Source organism: Canis lupus, chromosome 18, assembly GCF_048164855.1.
Source record: "Canis lupus baileyi chromosome 18, mCanLup2.hap1, whole genome shotgun sequence".
In the NCBI taxonomy this organism is placed as follows: Eukaryota; Metazoa; Chordata; class Mammalia; order Carnivora; family Canidae; genus Canis; species Canis lupus.
In genome coordinates this window covers 20,096,808-20,124,061 of record NC_132855.1, presented here as the reverse complement: position 1 = coordinate 20,124,061, position 27,254 = coordinate 20,096,808, and the positions used below count along the sequence as shown (strand labels likewise).

Below are 27,254 nucleotides of genomic sequence, written 5' to 3'. Positions count from 1 at the left end.
TCTTCAAATAAATTTATGTTCCCTTTTCTCTCCTTTTTTCTGGGATCCCTGTAAAGTGAACACTGTTATGCTTAGTGGTGTCATGTTCCCTAAATCTGTTCTTACTTTGTGTGATTTTTTTCTTTTTCTCACTTGCGCAGCTCGATTACTTTCCATTACTTCAGTCTTCCAGGTCATTAATTTGTTCCTCTGCTTCCTTCACCCTGCTATTTATTCTATCACATGTATTTTTAATTTCAATGATTGTGTTTTTCATCTCTGATTGGTTCTTATTTTTATCTCTGTGTTAAGGGTCTAACTGATGTTTTCTATTCTTTTCTGAAGTCCATTGAGTATCTTAATGATCATTACTTTAGATTCTTTATCAGGCATTTTACTTTTCTCTGCTTCACTTAGGTCTCTTGCTGTGATTTTTGTCCTGTTCTTTCATTTGAGACATATTCTTCTGTCTCCTCATGTTGCCGAACTCTGTTTCTGTGTGTTAGAAAAGTCAGTTATGTCTCTTGGTCTTGAAAGTAGTGGGCTTGGGGTGCCTGGGTGGCTTAGTGGTCGAGCATCTGCCTTTGGCTCAGGTCGTGATCCTGGGGTCCTGGGATCTGCATCAGGCTCCCTGCAGGGAGCCTGCTTTTCCCTCTGCCTATATCTCTGCCTCTCATCTCTCATGAATAAATAAATAAAATGTTTAAAAAAAAGGAAAAAGAAAGTAGTGGGCTCTTTTAACTAGTTGGCCTGGTCCTCTTCCATAGGAGATGAGCAGCCACTGCCAAAATAGGGCTGGCTATGGCTGCTTCCCAAAACGCAGGCAGGTTTACAAGTTGTATGTGCTGGTCCTCTTCCACAGAGAAGGTATAGTATGGAGACTCGGCAGTATGGAGACTCGGCTGGCTGAGGCTGCTGTGCAAAGTGTATGGGTGGGGTTGGTGTAGTTTCAACAGTGTATATGTGTCCTCCACTGGAAGTTGAGGGGAGAAAATGTAGGCAAGGTTTGTGCAGGTTGTCTCAGGGAGGGGACCCAGAGTACTGGGACTAAGGCAGACTTGGCTGGAGGGGTGTGGGGCATGGTGTAAGCAAGTTAGTGTCTGCTGATGCCCTGCTGGTTCCCAGTCACATGGTGACCATGTGATTATGCTGGGGACAGTGGCTCGGGAGAGAAATGGCACCTGCCAGATTCTTTGCTTCTAGAGAAGTTATTCAGGGAACTCTGACTTCAGTAACTAACTCTCCCTCCTGTATGCCCCAAGCCCTGTTCAGGCTGCTGCTTTTACCTGTATCTCTGTGGGCTGTTTGCTGGGCTGTCTCAGTAAGGATGGCTCAGCTTCCCATTGTCCTCTGGGCTTTCTCAGATTGAGCCTGCTGATTTTTAAAGTTCTAGAGGATTTAAGTCCCAGCTGGTTTTAAGAACTCATGAAATTTGGCCCATCCAGTATTCAAAGCCAAATACTATGGGGATTTGTCTTTTCCTTGTAGGCTCCTGGTGTTGATAGTTGCTTCTTACACGTGTATGCCCCTCTGGCTCCCTCTGGTAGACACACTTGAAGGGTTTAGCTCCCCACCACATCTCTGCTCTTCCTACCCTCTTCTTTGTAGCCTTTCTCTACATTTTGTTTTGGAGTTTTGTTCTGCCAGTCTTCAAGTTGCTTTTTGGGTTATTTGCACTGATAAGTTATCTAGCCTGGGGCGAGGTAAATAGAGGGTCCTACTACTTTCTTTCCTGGAAGTCTGCTTTCTCATTTTTAAATATCTTTATGTAGTTAGAATTTAGTGACACCCTTCATTGACATGCTCTATTACTAAAATTGGATATTTGGCAGAACTTAAACAGTAACATCTCATAAAAAGGAGAATGTTGACTAATACTATGTAATAATGCAAAGTTTCAGGGATACAGATAAACTATAGTTTTATATAAAAGTTAAACAGTCATTGTTACTCTTTCCTTTTTTCTTTTTTTTTTTTTTTAAGATTTATTTTATTCATGAGAGAGACAAAGAGAGAAGCAGGCTCCATGCAGGGAGCCTAATGTGGAACTCAATCCGGGTCTCCAGGATCATGCCCTGGGCTGAAGGCAACGCCAGACCGCTGAGCTACCCAGGCTGCCCAACTCTTTTCTCTTACATATTAACTTTGGCCTTAGCAAATGTTTTGTATGCTATTGAACTAAAGTAATTCTTACCAGCTTAGTAAAAGCTTTACTAAGTGGTGGACCTTTCTTCCTTGACATTATTAACTCCTGAGTGATATCTAAATATTCCCATTAATAATTCTTAGCAAAGGCAGAATTAAAGCACAGTCTGAGATATGCTGATTATATAGTTCTGTTGTCTAGATCTTAATGATTCAGGTGTGTAACTCAGTCATTAGCTCCTCAATGTATATTGCTAGTTTAATCATGATTGCATTTTTTTTTTTTATAGTTATAGAATACACATAATAAGTTTACCATCTTGGGCATACCGGGTGGCTCAATGGTTTAGTGCCTGCCTTCTGCCCAGGGCCTGATCCTGGAGACTCAGGATCGAGTCCCACACCGGGCTCCCTGCATGGAGTGTGCTTCTCTCTCTGCCTGTGTGTGTGTGTCTCTCTCTCTCTGTGTCTCATGAATAAATAAATAAAATCTTTAAAAAAAAGTAAGTTTAACCATTTCTGTAGTGCTAAGTTACATTTACATTGTTGTGCAACCAATCTCCAGAACTTTTTTCTTCTCAACTCTTTGCAGCCTGGCAACCACCATTCTACTTTGTCTCTATGAATGTGACTATTATTGATCCCTCATATAAGTAGGATCATACAGAATTCATTCTTTATGACTGTTTTTTTTTTCACTTAGCATAATGTCCTCAAGATTCATCCATTTTGTAATACGTGTCAGAATTTTTTTTTAAATTTAATTTATTCATGAGAGTCAGAGAGAGAGAGAGAGAGAGAGAGAGATGCAGAGACACAGGCAGAGGGAGAAGCAGGCTCCATGCTGGGAGCCTGACGTGGGACCCGATCCCAGGTTTCCAGGATCAGGCCCTGGGCTGAAGGCGGCATTAAACCACTGAGCCACCCAGGCTGCCCCCGAATTTCCTTTTTAAGGCTAAATAATATTCCATTGTATATAGCACATTTTGTTTATCCATTCATCCATTAATAAGACATTTGGGTTGTTTCCATTTTTTGGTTATTGTGACTAATGCTGCTACAACCATAGATATACAAATATATCTGTTCGAGTTTCTGCTTTCAGTTCTTTTGCCTGTATATCCAGAAATGGAATTGCTATATCATATGGCAATTATATTTTTACAATCATGATTACATTTTGAATTTAGTATAATTAATGCTATTTAGTATAATAATTTTAGTAATCTTAATTTAGTATGAAACCTTATTTTGAAGATTTTACTTGAGACAGCAAGAGAGAGTGTGTGGGAGGGGCAGAGGCAGAAAGAGAATCTGGAGCAGACTCTGTGCTGAGTGTGGAGTTCTACATGGAGCTCGATTCCACAACATGGAGCTCGATTGACCTGAGCTGAAATCAAGAGTTGGGATCCTTACCAACTGAACCACCCAGGTGCCTTGAAAACCTTATTTTGAATTTAATATTATTAACCTTATCAATTTCTTTTATTGTCTAAGAGATCAACCTATTTTAACACTATTTCAGAAGTTCAAGTTGGTTATGTACTTTGAGAAGAAACTAAGAATTTTTAACTTATTTTGTTATTTATTCATGAGAGACAGAGAGAGAGAGAGAGAGGGAGGCAGAGTCACAGGCAGAGGGAGAAGCAGGCTCCATGCAGGGAGCCCGACGTGGGACTTGATCCCGGGATCTCCAGGATCAGGACCTGGGCCGAAGGCAGGTGCTAAACCGCTGAGCCACCTGGGCTGCCCGGAAAATAAGAATTTTTTAAAAATACTGTTTTATTCTGTTTCTTGGTTACTTTTAATTTTTTAAGTAATCTCTACACCCCAGCATTGGGCACAGATTCCTAATCCCTGAGATCAAGAGTTGCATGTTCTTCCGATTGAGGCAGCCAGATGCCCCAAGAATTTTTATAGACTAGATTTTAAATTAGTATCTCATAAGTTTTTGAGTTTCATATAGAGCTTCAGTTTATTGTAGATTGTTTCCTTTGTTTTGTCGTAGAAATAGTATTGTGATCATGGGTTTCCAAGTGGATAAACAACATAAAGTGGTTTAGATCTTTGTGGAGAGTTAAGATCCTGCTAAAAATGTTTTCTTAAGATTTAATTATTTGAGATTGTTCATAAATACATTCCAGTTTGGTATTCCCAATAAAATATGCTTACAAAATTATTTTAGCAGTTTAGCTAACAGACTGGGTACTTACACCTTAAAACCTATTCAAAAATATTTTTGCATTGACTATTTTCAGTACTAAAATGTAATTATTTTGGCAGTTTGGGACAGAAATCCTTCTCAAATAGATTACATGATTCTGGGATTCCTGAGTGGCTCAGTGGTTGAGCGTCTGCCTTTGGCTCAGGGCATGATCCCGGTCCAGGGATCGAGTCCCATATCAGGCTCCTGGTGAGGAACCTGCTTCTCCCTCTTGTCTGTGTATTTGGTTCTCTTGTGTCTCTCAGGAATAAATAAATATAAAATCTTAAAAAATAAGATTCTCTTTTTAATTTTTATTTTTTAGAAGATTTTATTCATTTGAGAGCACAAGGAAGGAGAGGGAGAAGCAGACTGCTGCGCAGGGACCCCAATGCGGGGCTCAATCCCAGGACCCTGGGATCATGAGCTGAGCTGAAGGCATACGCTTAACCAACTGAGTCATCCAGATGCCCGATTCTCTGCCTTCTTAAAGAATACCTAATATAACCTTGATGATTTAAGCTTATTAATTTAAAAATGAGCATTAAACAGTATCTCCATGTTTTGTTAGTAAAGCTTTGTGATCCAGTGCTAAAATACTGGATATTCTGAGTTCTTGTCTGCGTTTCTTTTTACTAGTTAGCCATTTTTTGTTGCTGACAGTAGGCCTGCCTGAGTAACCTTACTTCCCAATCTCATTTGTTGTATTTAATCCAGTATGATTTTGAAAGTTAATTAGCCAAGCTTGATGAGTAAAATAGAATAAATGTATTTATGAGTGAAAATTTGGTCAGTTTGCATGTTAGGGTCAAGAGATCTTATATGAATTGGCTATTCAGAGAACTTATGACACAGTTTCTGGTTTCTAACTGTTCTCTGAGTAGGTGATTTCTTATTTCATGAGCACTATGTCTCTTTACAACTTCTGGAATTCTTCTGTTGAGTCCCTCTCCCCTTTTTTTTTAAAATTTTTTTTTTTTTTAATTTTTATTTATTTATGATAGTCACACAGAGAGAGAGAGAGAGAGGCAGAGACACAGGCAGAGGGAGAAGCAGGCTCCATGCACCGAGAGCCCGATGTGGGATTCGATCCCGGGTCTCCAGGATCGCGCCCTGGGCCAAAGGCAGGCGCCAAACCGCTGCGCCACCCAGGGATCCCCCTCTCCCCTTTTATTAGGTAATATGTGGTAGAAGATAAAGACAGAATAATGGGGGTCTATCATTACCAAATTATATATGGCTTAGAAAGTATAAAAGTAAAAAAATTGCTCCATCATCCCATGGTTAACATGTCAGATAGGTTGACATAAGTCTAGCACTTTAGCAATAAACTCTATTGTTAGCTGATTCACAGAAGCAGTAGATTGGTATAGGCTATATTTTTGGTTCCTAGAAAGTTGAGTTTTATGTTTTAAATTTTGACTGCTTTTTATTGTGAAGTTAGTAATGCAGTTTAGCAGTTAAAAAAATCACCTCAAACAGGCCATAATGGAGACTATACAAGGTATCACTTCCGTGCACCCTCTTTTCTCATGAAGAGCTACTTTGAGTTTGGTGTTAGGAGGGCCAGGGTCAGTCTTCAGTTTATCAATAAATATAACCTCTTTCAATCTTACTAAAGATTAGAAGTTGTTTTTCTGTTTTGTATCTATTTCCCACTTTGCAAAACTATACAAAGGAAGGAAACAGGGATTATTTTAATGTTACCACACTGGGAAAATATGTACATAGTGGGTTATTTAGTGAGGAATTGTGTAAACGAAATATTTTCTCATGTGATTAATATAAAATAAAAAAGAGCCCCCTGCGGGATCCCTGGGTGGCTCAGTGGTTTAGCACCTGCCTTCAGCCCAGGGCGTGATCCTGGAGTCCCAGGATTGAGTCCCACATCGGGCTCCCTGCATGGAGCCTGCTTCTCCCTCTGCCTGTGTCTCTGCCTCTCTCTCTCTGTCTCTCATGAATAAATAAACAAACCCTTTAAAAAAAAAAAAAAAAGAGCCCCCTATCCTTTCTTGGACCTTTCAGGAAGGGATAATTACCAGAATAATAGCCAAGTAACTTCCCCTACCTCTTACTCTCCCAAAAAGATAAGTCAGTTTGTCTTTTGTTTCCTTTGGGTTTCACACCATACACACTTTCTTGGTGCCTCTTACCATGACAGACTTGACTACTTAGCCCGTTAATGGCAGCTGTGGAACAAGTGTAACTACCTAGCAATATAATCTAAAGACTTTCATCGTTGTCTGCTATACTTGTTCATATACTGTTAGTTCATAACATGAGAACAATTAACAGAACTGCTCAGAAGAAAGTAAATGGGCATGTGGGAGATGTTATTGCTTTTGATATGAAGTGGGTCTGTTTTTGGCTGTTGATTCAGAGCATACAGATCTCTAAAAATTGACCACTGTGGTGTGGGCACCTGGGTGGCTCAGTTAAGTGTCCGACTCTTGATCTCAGTTCTGGTCTTGATCTCAGGGTTGTGAGTTCAAGCCCCATGTTGGGCTCCACACTGGGTATGGAGCCCACTTAAAAAAAATAATAATCACAGGGATGTATGGGCATAGAACTCCAAACCAGTGTTGTCTTTCAGATTTATATATAGATTTTTAGGAATCTTCCTTGACAGTCTCTTAGATATTTAATACTGAATTTCATTCTTTCATGACAGGATTTTGAAGCCGGTGGTTTGGTACATCTTTAACATAGTTTTCCAGTTCGATTAGCTTGTGTGTGTACCCAAGAACATGCACTTGCAAACTTGTATTTTACTAGTTCTATAATTTCTATGTATCATGCAGTGGGATGTATGTTGTCAAAGAGGGTACTTCTTACAGATTTATTGAATGAGAATAATAGGAAAAATAATGTAGTCTTAAGATTTTTATGAATTCAGTCACCTAGTGTATGGAATGATAAAAGGTTACCTGCATATTGATTCAAAAAAGTCTATGGATTCATACTTTATTCACACATAGAGGTGTGATATGTTTGTTCTCTGTTCCACTAAGTACTGCTTATTTCTAAAAGGTAAGACTTAGTTTATAGTGAAATGCTTTGTAAAAATTGACTTTTAAATCTGTATTTATGTGAAATTCTAATTGATAACAAGTAAAATTTTAAAAAGGGTAATCTTAATTCCTTTCTACTATGCTTGAATTAAGGAATTTACGTTGTTTCACTTTCCTCAAAAGTTGCAAAATTATTTTTTGCCTAGGAAGATGAGAATGTGCCCACTGCTCCTGATCCTCCAAGTCAGCATTTACGTGGGCATGGGACAGGATTTTGCTTTGATTCCAGGTAATTTTTCTCTTTCCTCTGTAGAATTTGGATAATATAGATGAATGGTTCTCAAAGTGTGGTCCCTGGAAACTTGTTAGAAATGCAAATGATCAGGCTATACTCCACACCTTCTGAACCCAAAACCCTTGGTGTGGCTCCCAGCAATATGTGTTTTAACATGCTTCTAGGTGTTTCTCCAGGTGATTCTCATGCATGCGGTCCTTTGAGAACCAGGGCTAATAAATACTCGTAAAGTGGATGAATCCGGTTGGGAAATTATAAGCTCATTAATTTTTAACAGAAAATGCTGTTTGTTAAACTATAATTAAAGATTGAGGAATTCTTGTTAATCTTCATTTTATGTAATATGGTTGAATTTTTGGGATTTTTAACAATTTTTTTTGTCACTGTGAAACTCAATTTAGAGGCTTTATGAGTGGTTTACATAATTGTTAGTAGCAAGTATTTAGAAGCAGAAAGAAGTTTCTGAAATAACTGAAGATTTTCAAGGTAAGTCATTCAGAGTGAATATCAGCTTAACTAGATAAATATAACATTGTCATATTCTGAAGATTATGCTGTTAGAAATTTTACTTATTAGAAATATGTAATTCTTTCCTTTTCCTATTTCTTCAAGCTTTGATGTTCACAAGAAGTGTCCCCTCTGTGAATTAATGTTCCCTCCCAACTATGATCAGAGCAAATTTGAAGAACATGTTGAAAGTCACTGGAAGGTGTGTCCAATGTGCAGCGAGCAGTTCCCTCCTGACTATGACCAACAGGGCTTTGAAAGGCATGTGCAAACCCATTTTGACCAGAATGTTTTAAATTTTGACTAGTTACTTTTTCTTATGAGTTAATAATACAATTTAGCAATTAAAAAAAAAAAATCACCTCAAATAGACCACTATGGAGACCACAAGGTATCACTTATGTGCACCCTCTACCACACTTTTCTGACCAAGTGCTACTTTTGAGTTTTGTGTTACTAGGGTCAGAGTCAGTCTTCAGCTTATCAATAAAATATAATTGTAACCCTTGTTAATCTTACCAGCTTAATAACAACAAAAAAAATCTTACCAGCTTAAGAAAAGTTTTTCTGTGTTTGTATCTTTATTTATTCCCCAGTTTGCAAAACTATATCAGTAAAGAAAATGATTACTTTATTGTTGCCACACTGAAAATATCTGTATGTAGAGTGTGTCATTTAGCATATTTACAAGTTTCTGTTGACCTTGTTGATTGAGCATGACTACTAAATATTATGTAATAAAAGTAATTTATCATTTACAGTCTTGCAAAGTAATTCTTTGAATATAGAAGCTTCCATAATATAGCCCATGAAAGGAGGTTTTTTAGCCTTCTTTAGAAATGGAGCTGCATGTAGAATGAGATCACATGCTTGCAGTATAGCAAACACCTTTTTATATTTGAAATGTTTGCTTTTAGGAATAGAAGGCATATTTTGCTAATTTTATGACTAAAACATTTTAGACCGATCTGATTATTTTTAAGCCATCTTGAAGTTGTATTTCTATCTAATAGGAAAATGGGACAAGATAGGTTATAGTGCAGTTGTTTCATATTAAATGATCTACTAAACAGTGGTGTTTGTGGGATAAAATCACAGAAAATGTACCCATATCTTTTTCACATCTTCTTGATTAAAATGTGATTATAAATGCAAATCAATGTGTTCATTATGTCTCTGTATAGTATTCTCATTAAAGAGGACACTTTTTTGGAGATGTTAATTGTCACATTTATTTGAAAATTTGCAGTAGCTTTTCATTAAGTCTAAACTTTTATTTGTTTTTGGTCTGGGCCTTTAAGCAAATTTCTGAATGGTTCTTTCTCTTTTAACGTTAAGAATTTATGGACTTTGTGTTTGCTTTTTGTAGTTATCAAAATATTTAAGCTTGTCTTAAGCAAATTAGCTAGGATGTTAACCTAGTACTCAGTCGGTGGCATTATGGTGTACTGTGTGTGAACTGCATACACATGTTGCTTGTGTTTATTTCTGAAAGCAGAATTTGTATTGCTGGAATCCTTTAAAATTTTTGAGTGAAGGGCAAAAACAAGATATGGCAGACTGGAAAGCAGTAGTATTGAAGACTCCATGTCTTCCCTTCCTGGGATATGTTCAGTGGTAGCATTTTCATGTTGCATCAGTTAATTACGGGGCATGCCAACCTAAAAGTATCCTTCCAATATTAGAGCAGTAATGGACACTAATAAAAATAAAGAGCCATGTTTATTTTGGGTCAGAGGCAGTTTATTTTAAATGTGATTTCATTTACATTTATAAGCAGCTTTTCTTGACAGCAATTTTGATTAAGTTGCCTTCAGTTCTAAAACAAACCTCTGTTGCTTTCAAACTTAATGTGCTCTGTCCCCAACAAAACATATGAAAATATAATTTAAAGCACAATTTTCACAGACACAGTACAATACATTCACTATACACGGTATAACAAAATATTCCCATCCTTACCTGTTTAGTAATACTGTCACAATGAATAAGTAAATAGAAATTGAATTTGTTTTATAGTTGAAAGAAATTTAACATGCACAATGACTATTTAATGACTGTTTAGCTGTTGAACTACTGATCCAGCCTACAGTTTCTTGCACTAGAAGGAGCAAAGCTAAATAATAACTGCTGGCCTAAAAAATTTTGGTCAATTGTAGGTAGATATGAAATATCCAGGTAGGGCCTTCTTATGCACCAACTAGTTGCTTCTCATGTCTGGATCACCCTTTTAAACACAGAACACTGTATATTCAGGACCAAGACCACTCTTCAGAGATCTAGGAAATTTTTAGAGGGCAGTGTCTTTATAAATACTTTACTTTAAAAATCTCTCATTATGAGGGATTCACAACTGAAGAATATAGAAGCTTACCCATCTGGCCAGCAGGGCTATATCATCCTTTCGAACTGTCTGAAAATTTGAGGAGGGACACCTGCTTCCCAGCTGTAAGACTTTCATCAAATGGGAACATGGGAAGAAAGTTATGTTGTAAGCACTTCATGTTTGCTTTTCACCAGTTTTGTGGGCAGTTAGCCATCTCAGAGCAATTTTTATTGCATAATGAGGCAATTGGTAAACTCTTGTATGTTTAAGGAAAAGCACTTGGGAGAAAAGAACACTCAAGGCATGATGGTATTGTTGGTGAGAAAAACTTCAGGAATGGTCCAGATGTAGGTCACTCTAACGGGTCATACTAGTCACTCTTTGACCACCTGCTGCAAGAAGCACTTAATTGTCAATAAGGCTCAATTTCGTATTTCAGCAAAATGTGTTATAAAGCTAAACAGACATTGCCAATGGGAATAGAGACCTCTATGATGTGATGGAAAAAGTGCCTTTAAAAAAAAGTCTAAAAACACAATGAGCATGAAGAAGAGGCAATAAGGGGGTCTTAACAAAAATGTTCTCTTTGAAACGTGCTTGGAATTTTAATTCTTATTTGCAACCCACAGGTTTGTTAGGGCAGTGGTTGCAAGAATTGGCAACACATAAAACATTAAATCTGTTGGCAATAGAGAACTACAAAGTGCTTTAAAACTTCACCTAAAGATGAAGATAGAACTAAATTTCACACACACAAAATTTGCACTTTAAGTATTTCAAAGTGTTTCCTAACAGATTTCAGGGAAAAGTATTTCACTAAACTTATCTTGGTCCAGAAATATCAATCGGCATAAACCGAATCCCTTGCACCCAGCAGGCACTCAATGAATGTGTGTTAACGAGTGAACTGAATAGACTATTTTGTACAAAAATGCCATTTATAACACTAAAAATGATTGGTAAGTCAGATGGCAAGATTTTCAGCTTTTTAAGGGGCAAAAGGATTTGCAAGATAATATAAAACACAGAAAGCACACCTTTTATGTATGTTATTTAAATATGAAAATATTTTTAGCATATTATGTTAAACATTCTTATTTATATTTCCATTACCTAAAGTCTTTCTACTCACAAATACTAACTCCATTATGTAAGGCATGGTAACCAGTTTGATAATGAAGGTATTATTTTGGTTTTGAACATAGTGAGTTGATGTGTTGAAAAATTTCAATCACATTACAATCTTGGAAAAAAAAATCTCAGTGCCAGCCCCTCCTCCCCCCATTGATATCACTGCAATACAACTAAATAATATGCAACATGCCCTCAGTTTTATTTTGTTTTGGGGGAAATGTGCTGAAGAACCTAGAGCTTCTTTTGTTTAGCACCTTATATCAAAGTAATGAAAATGGGTATGATGATTACATGTGCAAATGTACAAAATCATTAACTCTACAAAGATACATCATTCCAAAATTACAGAAAAAATTTAAAGCATGCATTTAATTCTTTAAAGGGTTGCTGAATGCTTCCCCTGAAAAAAGGTGGCTGTTTTCAAAATCAGCAACTGCTGGTGAGGATTTCTTGGCACAGTTATGACCAGCATGTTATTGCTGCATCTTCCTGATAATCTCAGCCGACACCGGGGGGTGGAAATTGATTGTGTGGTGCCGCAGGCCCTGAGCTGTCTTGTAACTCTTACCACAACGACATTTGAATGGTTTGCGGACACGAATCTGTGTTCTGTGACCATTCTTAGCGTGGTACTTTATGCCATTCACATTCTGTGGAGAAGACAAAACATCACCTATTAGATGCAATCAAAATGTCAGACCGGGGACGTTTGCTTGGTGTGGGTCTGGATTAATATTGGACATCTCCTGGATGGCAGGTGTGTACATAGTAGGCATTGCGTGAACTCCGTTTCAAGGAGTCTAATAGGCTGTACAGACTGGGTTGCAAACTAGGCCTCAGTTACTCCGAAAATGAAAGTACTGGCTTCCTCAAATTTTATGCAGAATATGTTTTTAAGACTGTATAAGGAAGCACAGTTTGCCTAGAGCTTTGATTCCTCTCTGGATTTTCTTTTCTACTTGAAAGAGTGTTAACAATAAACAACTATAGTATCATATCCTTGGGATGGCCAAAAAATGGTCTTTTTATTTTTTTATTTTTATTTTTTTATTTTTATTTTTTAAATGGTCTTTTTAAAGATAGATAGAAAACACTGGGCAATAGAATTCAAGACATAAATAAATCCTTGATATAGAAACACAGCTTACATTATTTTGTTTCCAGACAGCTGTGAGAATAACCTACCTTACCTAGGATTTTTGTCCATTTTCTACTCTGCATTAAGCCAGTGTGTGTCTCACTGTGGGAGCTCCTTGCCTAAATCATGCGCTGGCAGAGGTGTGTGTGTTAAATAAGCAACATGGGCAAGACTGGGCCTCATGTTTATGTACTGCATTCCAAACATACAATAAACGTTAAAAATCTTAGGTTATTGAAGTGTCAGCAACATAAGAGTTCCAAACTTCAAATTGGCATACAAATCCCAAGTGATACATAAAATATCAAAATGCTTTTTGGTTTTCTAGTAACTGGTTTTGCTACTGCACTAGAATATTCTATGTAAGACTCCTGCCTAAAATCACTCTACAGACTTATTTTACTGTTGTTCATCCCAATTAAATGGTGAGAAAATAGGCACTGAAGTAACTGATGGAAGACATGAGAGATGAGAAAAGAATAAATAGCGGTAATGTTAGAGCATAGGTATCAATTCCCAAGTCAGCTCTTGCCAGATCTGGGAGTAAGGGAAGAGAAAATAAAGGGCTTGAGACAAAATTGTTAAGAACTGATCACCAGAGGAGTGGGCTGTTTCCGAAAGTATTATATGAATCTAGTCTCACTGAGCGTAGTCCTGAGACCAGCTAAAGGATTCCAACACAATGGTCTTTTTTTGTTTTTGTTTTTGTTTTTTTTTAAAGATTTCATTTATTTATTCATGAAAGACACAGAGAGAGGGAGGCAGAGGGAGAAGCAGGCTCCATGCAGGGATTGCACCCCGGGCTAAACCCCTGCACCATCGGGGCTGCCCCATCACAGTGGTCTTGACCTTTATTCATAAGATGCTCTTACTGAGCTCCCAGATACAGGGACCGAGTGCTCTTGTGTCAGCATCTGCCACTGCCTGGCCCACGGTAGATGCTCAGTAAGCATTTGTGAGTGAATTGGTTAAACATGGTTCGCTCTTCTGGAATTAACAGTTTCCATTAAAGTGTGTTAAGTGGTTATTTCTATTTACGTTTCCCTTTTAGAGATTCGTAATGCACATTAGTACTTTTTAAAAGCCCTTTGGTAGAGAATCCCATTTGACTTAGTTGAACCCAAGGGGGCCAAATAGCAACTAGTTGGCTGTGTTCAGGTCAGAGTGGGACCTACAGTTGTCAACTGAGTCCAAGCACAAGGACACAAATACCCCTTCCACCCTGAACTTGGCTCTTGGCCTTCTGTGTTTCTGTCTGTCTTGCATCAGTCCCTGCATGCAGGGCAAGGAAACCCCTCACTCTTGTTCTAGAGGCATGGTGGGGAGAATTTGCTGTGGAGGGATACAGGGAAAGAAGGGACGGTGGCAAAATCAGACCCATTACCATGATGGGTCCCCTGCCAGCCTGCTGCTGTTCCAGCCATCCCAGAAGCAGCTGAGGGGTTTGAGTAAAGCCAGCGTGTATCCAGCCTGAGCTGGCATCTTCCTGCAACTGCATGGGACGCCCAGGCAGGAAGCACCTAGCTGGTGCCAGGCAACCCGAAGAACCATGAAAAATAGGAACAGTTTTAAGCTACTTGAAATAAAGGCTTATTACCATTAGGAAGCACCATCAACTTGCAAAATAACAAATTAGGAAGCCTCCTGGATACAATACTAGAAATTTGCATTTGTCTGCTTACTAATATCCCACTTATTAGCTCAACAGATTTTCACCTAGTGGGGTCCTTTTCTGTAGATGAAGGGTGATTCAAACATTTCATGTCCTTGTTTTCACAGGAACTTGTTGCAAAGATGGGTCACTAAATGTCCAGCTACCCCTATGCCCTAGAGCCCTATCACTTGTCAGAAAATAGGGGAAAACCCAAAATAAAAACATTTGACTAGCAAGCCAAAACGCATGGCAACTCCAATAGGGACAGGGCTTAAATACTCCATCGGGGCTGAGCTTTTATCATAAATTAGGGGAGGGGAAACCTGAAACCAGAAATTGCTAAAGCCACAAGAAGCCAATCCAACGTGACCAGATCTGGAGTTCACCAGAAGGACAAGCCCAAGGTTGAGGTGATTTCAGCAGGTTCTGTGGTCTGTTCCCAGCTTCAATGTAAACATCGTGTTGTGTGTCTGGCTGTGAGACTGTCAGGAAAACACAGCTCACTCCATACATTTGCTTTATTACTCTGGGAAAACCAGTAAGCCAAGTGCACATTTGGAAACTGTGGCATGTCCAGGGTTGGCCGAAGAAGATAAAAAAAAAAACCTGCATTAACTGTCTCTGTTGCTGTGATTTAAAATGTTCTCGAGTGTCAGTGGGGCACCCTCCTCCCCTCAGGGCAAATGTTAGTACGCCTCTGAGAGTCAGGGTTTGTCCGTCTGTTCATTCACATATAGCGGTGGGGATTCTTTCTTTTTTTTTTTTTTTAAATATTTATTTATTCATGAGCATACACAGAGAAGAGAGAGAGAGAGGCAGAGACACAGGCAGAGGGAGAAGCAGGCTTCATGCTGGGAGCCTGACGCGGGACTCGATCCCGGGACTCCAGGATTGCGCCCTGGGCCAAAGGCAGGTGCTAAACCGCCGAGCCACCCAGGGATCCCCGGATTTTTACTTTCTACTAACACTTGAGGTTTTTAAAAGATTTGCTGACATTGATCACTGCAGACATCCTGATGGAAGTTTGGTCTTTCAGAAATATGAGTAACACCACCAAAAAAAATGGCAGGTGACTTTGAAAACCAGATGCTTAAATCCTCTGGTCTCTGAGTAAAGGAGAATGGAGCTTTGAAAGGGCAAGAGGGGGGTCACGGAGGGCAGGCTCGAGAGCTGCTCGGGCTGAGTGCCGGATGCCTGGCCGACCCCGTACTCCTGTTTGAGATGAACAGATGCTCCAGAAGGTGAGTGAGCAGGTAAACGACAGACCTGGGATGCCTGGTTCCAGAGTCCACATGTCCCCCAGAATTCCAGGTACCTCATGTGCTAGGTACTTAGTACAACCAGTGGGTGGTCTTTGAACCACCTTGCAAGTTGGGAAGGATTGGGACATTCCAGCTGGAGAAAACGGTCTGTGGACTCCAGTGGGCAGGCCTGGGGATGCGTGCGGAGGAAGGGGCCGGGCAGGAGGTGGACGGAGGGAGGGCCTGCCCGGCTGGGTGGGTGGAGGGCAGCAGCTCATTTCCAGGCGCTTCTCAAAATGCCAGTCCAGATCAAATCACAAAGTCCGGACGCCAAGGGGGGCCACGGCGTCCTGGACGGTATTTGATCTCTGTCAGTACTGAGACCGAGGAGGTACAAGATGTGGACACGTGCCCTTGAGATAAAACCCGTTACCTTTAAATTCCCTGCAGGCCTTGATGTCCTACTTAAAGGAGAGGATGAAGTCCCGGGGTTTGATGAAAAATTAAAACACAGAAGCTGGGGTTGGAAGGGGTGGAAATGTTAGCGTGGAAAATAAAGCCGCTGGCAGCAGCGTGAAGTGCAGGCGCCACCCCGCCGGCCCGGCCGCACCTGCAACATCCGGGCTGCGTCAGGCGGGCACCACATCCCTCAACCCCCTCTTAACGCCATCTGTGCCCAGCATGGGCCGCTGTCGAAATGTACAAAATACAAAGGGACATAAAGACAGAACTGGGCCGCCCCGGTGGCTCAGGGGTTTAGTGCCACCTTTGGCCCGGGGCGTGATCCTGGAGTCCCGGGATCGAGTCCCGCATCAGGCTCCCTGCATGAAGCCTGCTTCTCCCTCTGCCTGTGTCTCTGCCTCTCTCTCTGTCTTTCATGAATAAATCAATAAAATCTTAAAAAAAACGCAAACAGGTATAATCAGTAACATCTGAAGTACCTTCCTTATTTTCCCACGAGAGAAAAGAAATTGGATTCCCATGAAGTATTTTTTTGAAAGAAGGGTTTTGATGGCAGTACTTTATTCCATTTCCCTATTGTTAGAAATTTAGTAATTCCCAAATTTGTGCTGACTGTAACTAATGTGATGGACACGCTTGTATATCAGTGTTTGCATCCCTGGTGATGTGCTTGGGATACATTTTTAGGAGAATCATGGAGTAAGGAATATATGGACTTTTTTTTTAAGTTCTGATTATTGGCTGCCAAGTTACAACCCAGAAAGCCTGTCTACTGGGGCTTCCGACGGGGCCCTGAGAAGAGGGAGGGAGGCTCAGATCCGCTGAGGGGGGAGAAGGGCTGAGCTGCCCTCAGAAAACCGTGAGCAACACACCTGCTGCCTGTGCATCTAGACCTCGGAGGCCAAGCTTCCTTCGTGGCGCTGAAACCATCCGTGTTCTCCATGTAGTGCCAGGGACCCTTTCACGGAAACTTTTTAGGGGACATGTTCTATGTTTCTTGAAGTAGCAAAATGCCTTTAGTTCTGACAACTCTAATATTAAACGTCACCAAAGGAAAAGAAACCTCAAAGCACTTCAACCCATCTTTTCAAGCCATTGCCAATTCCAGGCTTGGGGAGTCCTCTCTCTCTTGACCGAAACCACAAGAAAAGTGAGGAGCACCCAGGTGGACGGGATCGGTTGCTCAGCCTGGAAGGTGTCTGGGACAAAGCCGACAGGAGTCCTGCCACTGCTTTGGGGTTCTGGTGGCCCGCTGGCGGCCACACTGTCCTCTTCCCCACACGTTTGGCCTCCGTCCCTTCATCTCTGTGCCTTCATGCTGAAGCACCCGTGCCCGGGGCTGAGCAAGGGTCTGGGAGCCGTACGGACGCCTGGTGCCACGGTGGTACGTGCTCTCCAGTGGTAAGAACAGAGCTATGGAAAGGTCGGGGGCAAGAGCATCGGTCTGGGGTGGGGGGATCAGTCTGGGAAACTGGTGAGGGCTTCCCAGAGGAGGTGGCGCTTGAGCTGTGCCTCGAGAAACGAGGGGGACTCAAATGAGAGGTACTAATGGGGAGAGTGGGGGGAAGAGGCATCCGCGGTAAAGGGATTAATACGGGAAACCACATGGAGCCTCAGCTGTCCTGCCGGGGCCCCCTGCCCTGCCCTACTCAGGAGGAAGCCCGGAAGCTGGCCACCTCCTCTTTCCATTCTGCAAATGCCAAGGAATGGTGAGGAGAGCTGGTCCGGGGTCCGTGGCCAACAGCGGGCAAGCGGCGACCAGTCGGAAGTGAGCCCGGGGGACCAAGGGCACGGCAGCCTGACCCCACCGCGCTGCGGCCCCTTAGAGCCTCCCCGAGCCGACGGCCAGGCCGACAGCCGCGCGGTGGGTAAGATGCAGCGGCCGCACGGCGGGCACCAGCGCCTGCGGCAGGGGTCCCACGGGGAGGCCACACGCGCGTGTTCTCGTCCCTCGTGCCACGGCGTGGCGTGCCGGCCCAGGAACGGAAACTCACAGCCCCCTCGTGGAAATCAAGAGCACCCCCTGCCACCCATGTCATTTGTGGGGGTGGTGGCACCGCAGCCCAGGCCTCGCTCAGTTCTCTTGCGGCCTTCGGGGCAGGAAGAGCACTCAAGTCCCATCGACCCGGGTGTAGACAACTGTAGGAGAAACTGCTGGAAACCCAAGGACAGTAAGAGCAGGATGATGACAGGCTAACAGGTGGCCGGGTGGGGGGGGGGGCGCTCACCCTCTCCAGCCAGAGTAAAGGCTGGGGCTCCCCCCGGCCCTTTCTGGGGTTGCCGCAGTCTGGTCCCCCTTTTAACACTGTTGATGTGCGTGACACCCCCTAAGCAGCGTTTGGGCGCTTGCGAGAAGGCAGCAGATGCCAAGCACCGAGGGGCGGCTAAGCTTTCTCCACTTTGAACCAAAAAAAAAAAAAAAAAAAAGCCAGAAGGAAAGGGCTGCAGTGCCAGGGCTGCCTCCGGGGGAAGGAGCTCGGGCGGCCGCCCTGTGCTCCCTGGGCTCCTGAGGGGACCACCTCCTGGCCTTCCCTCCGCCCCCCGCGCCTCTGACCCAGAAAACCTGCGCGTGCACCGGAGTCAGCCCCGGCCCATGGGGCTCGGGCTCGCTCGCCTCGGCCGGCGCCTGCGGTTTATGCAAAGCGCCCCCGACCGTCCGCGCGGACACCGGCGCCCGCTTTCTACAGGCGGAGCCGCAGCCACTTCTATCGGCTGCTGGTACCAAATAAATAAAATTTAAAAAAAAAAAATCACTGAAATAGGGTTGTGTGTTTGGTGTTCAGGGACACAGTTAGGAGCCACGTGAGAAGTGCTTATGCCCTCACACACCTTTTACACCTTTTTACAAACGGGAGTCAAGGTGCCGAGCCGCGGGCCGGTCAGCACGTCCTCAGAGTCGCGCGGGGCCCCGCGACTTGTCCCCGCTCACAGGCGGCTTTGTGAGGGGCCTGCTAACGGCCGCTTCAGGGGAAGTCGGCGAGTTTGGGTGTCGGGGCCCTCTGGACCGAGCCCTGAACGTCGTGGTGTTTCTCCCTGTTTGTCCCTTTGTCCCCGGCCGCTGCTGACACCAGTCAGGCTCTCCGGGGCGCGGGTCCTGCGCCGAAAAAGAGCAAAGGCCCCTCTTCTGGGCAGCCCGGGTGGCCCAGCGGTTTAGCACCTGCCTTCAGCCCGGGGCGTGATCCTGGAGACCCGGGATCGAGTCCCGCGTCGGGCTCCCTGCGTGGAGCCTGCTCCTCCCTCTGCCTGTGTCTCTGCCTCTCTCTCTCTCTCTCTCTCTCTGTCTTTCATGAATAATAATAATAAAAAAAACCCCACAATCCTCCCACCAGAAAAACCGCCTCTGGACCTCTGCTCCCACACGGAGCAGCGAGGGGGAACCCGGCAAGCGCCCCGAAGCCAGGAGCCCGCGCGTCCCCGGGCAGGTGAGTCCACGAGGCCGGGCGCCCCGCAGACGCCAGGAGCTGCTACTGACGCGGGCCGGTCCCCCCGCTGCCCCCCCCCCCCACCCCGGGCGAGGGCTCAGGTGCTCGGGCCTTTACCTTGTATCTCTTTTTACATCCAGGAACCGGGCAGGCGAAGGGCTTCTCTTCCCCCCCGTTCATGCACATGGAGCTGAGGATGGCCTCGGAGCTGATGGCGCTCTCTGTGGTCCAGGACTCATCGCTGTCCGACTCCTCGTAGTCCACCTCCTCCTCGTCGTACTCGCTGCCTGCAGGGCCAAGGGGGCAAGGACGGTCAGCCGCGCTCGGCCTGTGGCCCGGCCGCCCACGGGACGGGGGAAGGCGGTGGCCGGACCGCCGGGCGCCCCAGGCACCAGGGCCGCCAGGCTGTGCCGAGGCCGAGACCTCCGCTCGCACCTGAGACCAGACTAAGGGCTCCCCAACCGCGGGGGGCTGGAGATGGGCTGAGCAGCCCTTGACCCGGACTCTGCGGAGGCGCTGGGCGGGCTCTGAGGCCCGAGCCGGTAATGACCGAGGCACAGGCACCCGGGCCCAGCAGGTGCCCGCGCGGCTGCGGCCCACGCTCTGGAGCACAGAAGCCTGTCCCCACGCCTTCCCGCTTCCTGGCCTAGGAGAGGCCGAAACCGGTGGGACGGGGTTGCAGTCTACACTGGCTAGGTTCCTCTACGCTTGGAACTTCTAATCTTTTTCCTTATGGCTTGAGCTGAGACGCCCAGGGGCTTACCCCAGGCTACGGAGCAGGAGGACAGAAACGCCTCAAGCTCGGAGCCAAACTCACCGTAAGAACATGCAAGGATGGGCAGCCCGGCTGGCTCAGCGGTTTAGCGCTGCCTTCAGCCCGGGACATGATCCTGGAGACCCAGGATCGAGTCCCACGTCAGGCTCCCTGCATGAAGCCTGCTTCTCCCTCTGCCTGTGTCTCTGCCTCTCTCTGTCTCTCTCATGAATAAATAAATAAAATCTTTAAAAAAAAAACAAAAAACAAAAAACATGCAAGGTTCCAGCTTGTGGCAGAGCCAAGAATTCTCTAGCACATTCTGTCCCCAGGGGAGGACACCCGGGGTGTCCCAGGAACCCCTCCTGGGGCTCCCTAGCTGTCCACAGCATTCCCTGGGAGGGCGGACTGCTCACGGGGGGAGGGCCAGTCCCGTGTATTCCCAGCTCTGCTCAGAACGGAGTTAAAAATCTACTTCACGGACTTCTGTGCAGGACGGTGGGGATGCAGAACCACTTCCACAGGCAGCCGCTTTTTGCTCTTTTTTTTTTAATGAGGCCCAAAGCCATTTATTTTGAGCTTTTGCACAATACAACCCCGAAGGACATAATTCTACAGATCATAAACAGTGTAAAATAATATGTTGACAAGTCTTAATGCATTTACAAGCCCCGTGGAATAAATAGGAATTATGGCACAACATTAATAAGAATTATATGGTAGCAATTACAGTTGTGAAATTCATCCCCCAGGTGTGAGGCTAAATTGCACCAGGGGCCTGCCTGGGTGCTCCATGGTCTGTCTCTGCTACATCAATTATTTCAACACCAAATATTGGCATTTTTATTGGGTTTCATTTTAATAGGCATTAATAAGATTGTTTGAAGAGCCAATTGAGCCAGGCACAAGGATGCCGGCTTCTGAAGCTAACACTTCAAAGGGGCCAAGAAGGAAGGCAGGGACCTCTTGCGTTTTAGGCACCTTCGATGCATCATCCTCACAGAATCCTCCAGTGGCCCTGTGAGGTGGGGAGGACAGGCACTTCCCTGAACACGAGGAAACCGAGTCCAGAGAGGTCCAAGAGCTTATGCACTTTCACTGAGCTATTGAGGGATGTTGCTTCTCCCCTGCCCTGCTTCCGGCCGCCAGGGCCAGCAGCCACCCGAGGGGGCCCCTTTCAACCTCCTTGCAGCTGCCGCTCCTTCACCATCTACCTACTCGGATGGAAATCAGAGCAGTCAGTTTGGAAGAAACTCTTGGGTGGTGCAGAAAAAAAGCAGTTCAGCAAAAAAGGAGGTTGTGGAATTAAATGTGAGTTTCAGCAACTCTCTTGTGCTTGGCTGTAGCCCCCAGAAAGAAGAGACCCAGTTTGGAAACGCCTGTCCGAGACAACGCAGGGACGCATGCACCCTGCCACGTTTCTGGGTCTGTGAGCAAATTTCGAAATCTGTTTTTAAGTAGGGCATTGTTTAGGACATTTTACTCTTAAACAAATGCCACATGCTGGTGTCCTTTAAATTGCTTGTTAGAAAACTATAAATGCTATTTCACAAAGCTCCTCCAGCAGGACTTCAGAAAGTTAGAATGACTAATTTACCCATCTAATTGGGCTAATTTGTTAACCTGAATACCAAGAACCATGCAACATTTACAACTGGGGGGGGGGGGAGGGTGCCTCAGACCCACTGACTTAATGAAGCCCAGCAGAAGATAAAACTTCAAAACTCCACTGGATCAAAAGGAGCCGGACCCTAAGGGCTTGGTGCCGGGGACATAGTCGCCTGGAAACCATGCGGCACCCAGCCCCAAGGGGGGGCAGATAGGGGGACCACGCAGTTCATCCAAGTTGGGACGCCCATGGGAGTGAACGCCAGCTCAGGGACGACAGGCACAACACGGCACTGTCCCTGGCTACCTGGGCCCTCCCACCCCACCCCAGGCACTGGTGCACTATGAGGTGCCCTGGGTGCTTGTGAAGCTCACCATCTCCTTGGGTAGGGGATCAAGAAAGACCTGTTTATACTTAATTAATTCTGTCCTATAACAAAGAACTGTGTGCGGACCCGGGTTCATGACCTGGCTGGGCATGTCAGCTGAGTGACCAGCTACTGTCATCCACGTTCTCATCTATGAAATGGGCACAAATCTCTTCCTTGCACTTTCAGGATTTGAATTAATGTCTAGAGAACATCTGGCATGGGAGGATCCACACACAGTTAAGTGCTCAAAAGATGGAAGACACTGTAACATCATTTTTGTAATAACATCACATGTACGTATTATATGTAGAATTTTTAGAAAGGCCTCCTGTGAACCCAAACAAAACCAAAAATAATCCTGAAAGCCACGGGAATCTCCACTAGAAGAAATACAAGTGGGACTTTATACCGAGACCCGTGCAGAGTGTGCACTGATCTGCCACCAGTGAGCTGTGTGACCCCAGGCAAGTGATGTCACCTCTCTGATCTTTAGACTCCTCACCTGTAAAATGGGCTAACAGTACTAGCCAGCTCTTAAGGTTGTTGTAAAGAATACGGAGTTCTCTGGGCAGCCCCGATGGCCCAGCAGTTTGGCGCCGCCTTCAGCCGGGGTATGATCCTGGAGACCCAGGATCGAGTCCCACATCGGGGTCCCTGCATGGAGCCTGCTTCTCCCTCTGCCTGTGTCTCTCTCCCTCTCTCTCTCTCTCTCTCTCGTGTGTCTCTCATGAATGAATAAATAAAATCTTTAAAAATAAATAAATAAAATAAAATAATAATAAAATCAATGTACTTAGAACAGCGCCTGGCATATGGTAAGCATTAAAGGAGTATTTGGTCATAAACAAGTAAAAATGTCACAAGAGCAGTTTCCATATTTCACCCACTGTTCCCCTGTTCTCAGGGTGCTCACTTTTTCCAAACAGAAGAGCGTGTGGGGGAGCTCCGTTGCTCATCTTAGCTGTACCCCCCACGCCACCCTGTCATCAAACGGAGCCGAGAGCAGCTGCGAGGCCAGGCCTGCTCCTCAGCTGCTGTCGTTCACTCTGCAGCCGGAGGGCCCGCTGCAGGTGGAGACAGGCCACATGGTTCTCCAAAGCCACACATGCGCACGTGCCAGCGCCCGCTTGGTGCTAACATCTGGAAAACTCGCCAGTGGGGCCTGTGGTGTCCTGCGGAAAACATCTGCAAACAACTGCTCTTCGTCTGCTTTCTAACATCTTTGAACTCTAGGAAGAGCTAACCCGAAACTAAAGTTGCTTCTGTAGTTACAAAAACATCTGAGCCTGTCTTGTCCGAGGACGAAAGTAAACCCTAACCTGGTTCGTTTGCTGCATCTGCTTCATCTATTTTCTTTCTTTTCTTTTCTTCCTTCCTTCTTCTTTTTTTCTTTCTTTCTTTCTTCTTTCTTTTTCTTTTCCTTCCTTCCTTCCTTCCTTTCTTTTCCTTCCTTCCTTCCTTCCTTCCTTCCTTCCTTCCTTCCTTCCTTCCTTCCTTCCTCTTTTCTTTCTTTCTTTCTTTCTTTCTTTCTTTCTTTCTTTCTTTCTTTCTTTCTTTCTTTCTTTCTTTCTTTCTTTCTTTTCTCAAAAGATTTTATTTATTTATTCATGAGAGACACTCAGAGGCAGAGACACAGGCAGAGGGAGAAGCAGGCTCCCTGCAGGGAGCCCAACGCGAGACTTGATCCCGGGATCACAACCTGAGCCAAAGACAGATGCTCAACTGCTGAGCCACCCAGGTGTCCCTTCATCTGCTGTTTTCAAAACTAACTTCAGAATAAATTAATTCCTGGTCGTTTCCAGACCCTTGCTAGAGAATTTGCCCACCCATTATGGGAAAGCAGGACGGAGCAAGGCTGGTTTTCCCCAGCAGTGGCCTCCCAACAATCTGATCCTACATCCCAATAAAAAATAGTGAGTATGATGGTGTGAATGCATTTACTGTAAATGGCATATGTGCACTAATAGGTTACTGTATAAAACAGATATGTAACTAAAAGGAAGAGGATAAAATAGTTTATTTTTTAAAAAAGATTTTATTTATTTATTCATGAGAGACAGTGAGAGAGAGAGGCAGAGACACAGGCAGAGGGAGAAGCAGGCTCCCAGTAAGGAGCCCGATGCAGGACTCGATCCCCGGGCTCCAAGATCACACCCTGGGCCAAAGGCAGGAGCTAAACCACCGAGCCCCCACAGGCGTCCCTGGATCCGATTTCTATATTTCACAAACCCGCTATTCTCTTTTTAAAAGACAGTACACTGCAGTCCTGGTGGCTTAGTGGTTTGGGGCCGCCTTCGGCCCAGGGCTTGATCCTGGAGACCCGGGATCAAGTCCCACATCAGGCTCCTGCGTGGAGCCTGCTTCTCCCTCTGCCTGTGTCTCTGTCTCTCATGAATAAATAAAATCTAAAAAAAAAAAAAAAAAAAAAAAGGGATTCCTGGGTTGCTCAGTGGTTGCACGTCTGCCTTTGACTCAGGGTGTGAAACTGGAGACCTGGGATCGAGTCCCACATTGGGCTCCCTGCATGGAGCCTGCTTCTCCCTCTGCCTGTGTCTCTGCCTCTCTCTCTCTCTCTCTGTCTTTCATGAATAAATAAATAAAATCTTTAAAACACACACACACACACACACACACACACACACACACACACAAAACAAGACAGTACACCCTCTCAAAAGGCCCCTAGGAACGGAGGATCCAAAGGCCCGGCAGCGCCGCTGAGCACGCTGGGGGAGTTCAGCCCCAGCAGCCTTTCCATTAAGATGGTCATTGCTTTTGCTGATGCTCTGGCTGCCACTCTCCATGGCTCTAAGCGTCTGTCCCAACACCAGTTCTCCCAAGGGCCTGTTCATTTCGGCACAAAAATGGGCAACAAGGGAAGATTTTAGGGGGCAGCCTGGGTGGCCCAGTGGTTTAGCGCCACCTTCAGCCCAGGGCGTGATCCTGGAGTCCCCGGATCGAGTCCCACATCAGGCTCCCTGCATGGAGCCTGCTTCTCCCTCTGTCTATGTCTCTGCCTCTCTGTGTCTCACGAATAAATAAATAATATCTTTAAAAAAAAATGAGAAGATTTTAGGGATGTACTCATGATGCAATAACACTGCCTGCTTTTGGTTAGCCTCCTTTTAAGCCGTTTGTTCCCCAAATTCTGGCACTTGCCCAGATATCTAAACCTCTCTGCGTTTACTTGGATCTTTAATGAAAAATGTGGCTAAAGAACAAGCAAGTTTTGTTTTTCCACACACTCTTCTGGAACCAGAAAGAGTTGGGAGCTGCCTCTGCCATCTAGGGTAGGGGTGCCTCGTGTATGCCTGGTGGGAGAGGTGCTCTCCGTGTAACCGACCTTTGTTTCCCCAACCTAACACGGGGAAGGGGGGGGCTGCAGGAAGTGATGGAGGTGCTGAAGGTCCCCCAGCCAGAAACAGGCAGACTGCACCGGGACCTGGCAGTTCGGTCCCAAAGGTCTGTGCTCCTTTGATTTGTTTTCTCTCTTTTTTTTTTTTTTTGAACATTTTATTTATGAGAGACACAGGGAGAAAGAGAGAGAGAGAGAGAGGCAGAGACACTGGCAGAGGGGGAAGCAGGCTCCATGCAGGGAGCCCCACGCGGGACTCGATCCCGGGTCTCCAGGATCAGGCCCTGGGCCGAAGGCAGGTGCTCAACTGCTGAGCCACCCAGGGATCCCTGATTTGTTTTCAAAGTGAGTATCCCCCATATGAGGGAGATAAAGAGGTGACATGCAAGACCAAGCCCTGGAAATACTAGAGAGGACTTAAAAGGGACGCATCGTGCGGGGTCACTCGCAGCCGTGTGCGGGTGGACATGTGAGCAGGTGGGAAGCGGCGCCCCGGACCCAAGTGGCAGGACGTGCCCTCCCGGGTGGGCACAGCCAGTCTTTCAAAGCAGAGCTACGCGAGTTGTTTCATCAGGGCTCCGCTTTGCCTTAGTCATTATGAATTTTAAAATAACATGCGTCAATGTCAGAGCTTCTCTACGAAGACGTAATTTCACCGGGCACCGCCTCACATTGACGCCGGCTGCCACCGCTCTTCCTCGGGTCGAGCGTTCTACTGTCACCGTCCACAGCCACACGGTCCCCACGTGGGGCCTGTCGCGGGCGGGACGGCAGCTCGGACAGGCAGCCCCGGGAGCCCGTCTCGGCGTCTCAGTCGGGGCAGCGAGCGCAACCTAGCACACGGGATCCCACGGTAAGACAATTACATCCCGAGGATGGCCAGAGAAAAGCTTACTGGTTGTCAGCAAAGGAAGTAAAAACCTGAGCTGGCCCCCTGAACCACGCGAAAACACGAGGTGGCCTGGAGCCTCTGTACGGACACGCACGTGCAGCTTCGCACCCCTCCCCGACCCACATCGCGGGCCGGGAGCCCCGCTGAGCGCCTCTGCGAGCTCCCGGTCACTCGCCCCCGGAGCCCCTTCAAACCTTGTCTACTGCCCTCCAACCTCTGCTCACCTGCCCTGTGCTCACCCCTTCACTCCCGGGCACATGGCCTGCTCTCCATTTCAGCACCTCTGGTATTCTCCTTCCTTGTATTCACAAACATAAAACACTGACATACAGGTAGATTAAAAAAAAAAAAAAAAAGTCAACCTCTTCCAGAAACCCAATACACCACATTTTTCCTATAATGCAGATCATTAATATTCATGCAAAAGTGGTAACTGCAGTGACAGCAAATTAAAACTCTCCTGGGGTGTCAAATTCTGGCAAATACATTAGCTAAGAGTTGCCTCTCTGCCTTATGGATTTATCATTATAAATTAGCTTTAATTGGTACTGACCCACTTTACAGGAGCTGCAGCGACAACGGTCTAAATGAATTGGCAACGTTACGGTTCTGATGGAAGACACGCTACTGGCTCCGAGGGACCATGTGACGAGCCTCGACAATGCTTGACCTCCTTGCTCCTGGTCTCAGCTCATTCCTGGAATGTCATTCTCCCCCACCGCTCCTTCACCATGGAAATGGTCCTAGTTCTCCAAG

The 27,254-nt window shown here is 45.2% G+C and overlaps 2 protein-coding genes across 9 annotated transcripts in view; one reads left to right on the top strand and one right to left on the bottom strand.

The window, feature by feature from the left end:
- The window catches only part of TAX1BP1 (Tax1 binding protein 1), a 94,309-nt gene extending 84,954 nt beyond the window's left edge, over positions 1-9,355 (top strand). For all 7 annotated transcript variants that reach the window (XM_072783659.1, XM_072783658.1, XM_072783657.1 and 4 more), the window contains 2 exons: positions 7,545-7,627; positions 8,247-9,355. In XM_072783659.1, coding sequence (XP_072639760.1) covers positions 7,545-7,627; positions 8,247-8,448 — 285 coding nt within the window. In that variant the 3' untranslated portion in view covers positions 8,449-9,355. The remainder of the gene's footprint in view (positions 1-7,544; positions 7,628-8,246) is intronic.
- A 507-nt stretch (positions 9,356-9,862) lies between these two features.
- The window catches only part of JAZF1 (JAZF zinc finger 1), a 336,302-nt gene continuing 318,910 nt past the window's right edge, over positions 9,863-27,254 (bottom strand). For both annotated transcript variants that reach the window (XM_072783660.1, XM_072783661.1), the window contains exons 4-5: positions 19,636-19,805; positions 9,863-12,251 (exon numbers count right to left, since the gene is read on the bottom strand). In XM_072783660.1, the coding sequence (XP_072639761.1) occupies positions 12,075-12,251; positions 19,636-19,805 (347 nt within the window). In that variant the 3' untranslated portion in view covers positions 9,863-12,074. The remainder of the gene's footprint in view (positions 12,252-19,635; positions 19,806-27,254) is intronic.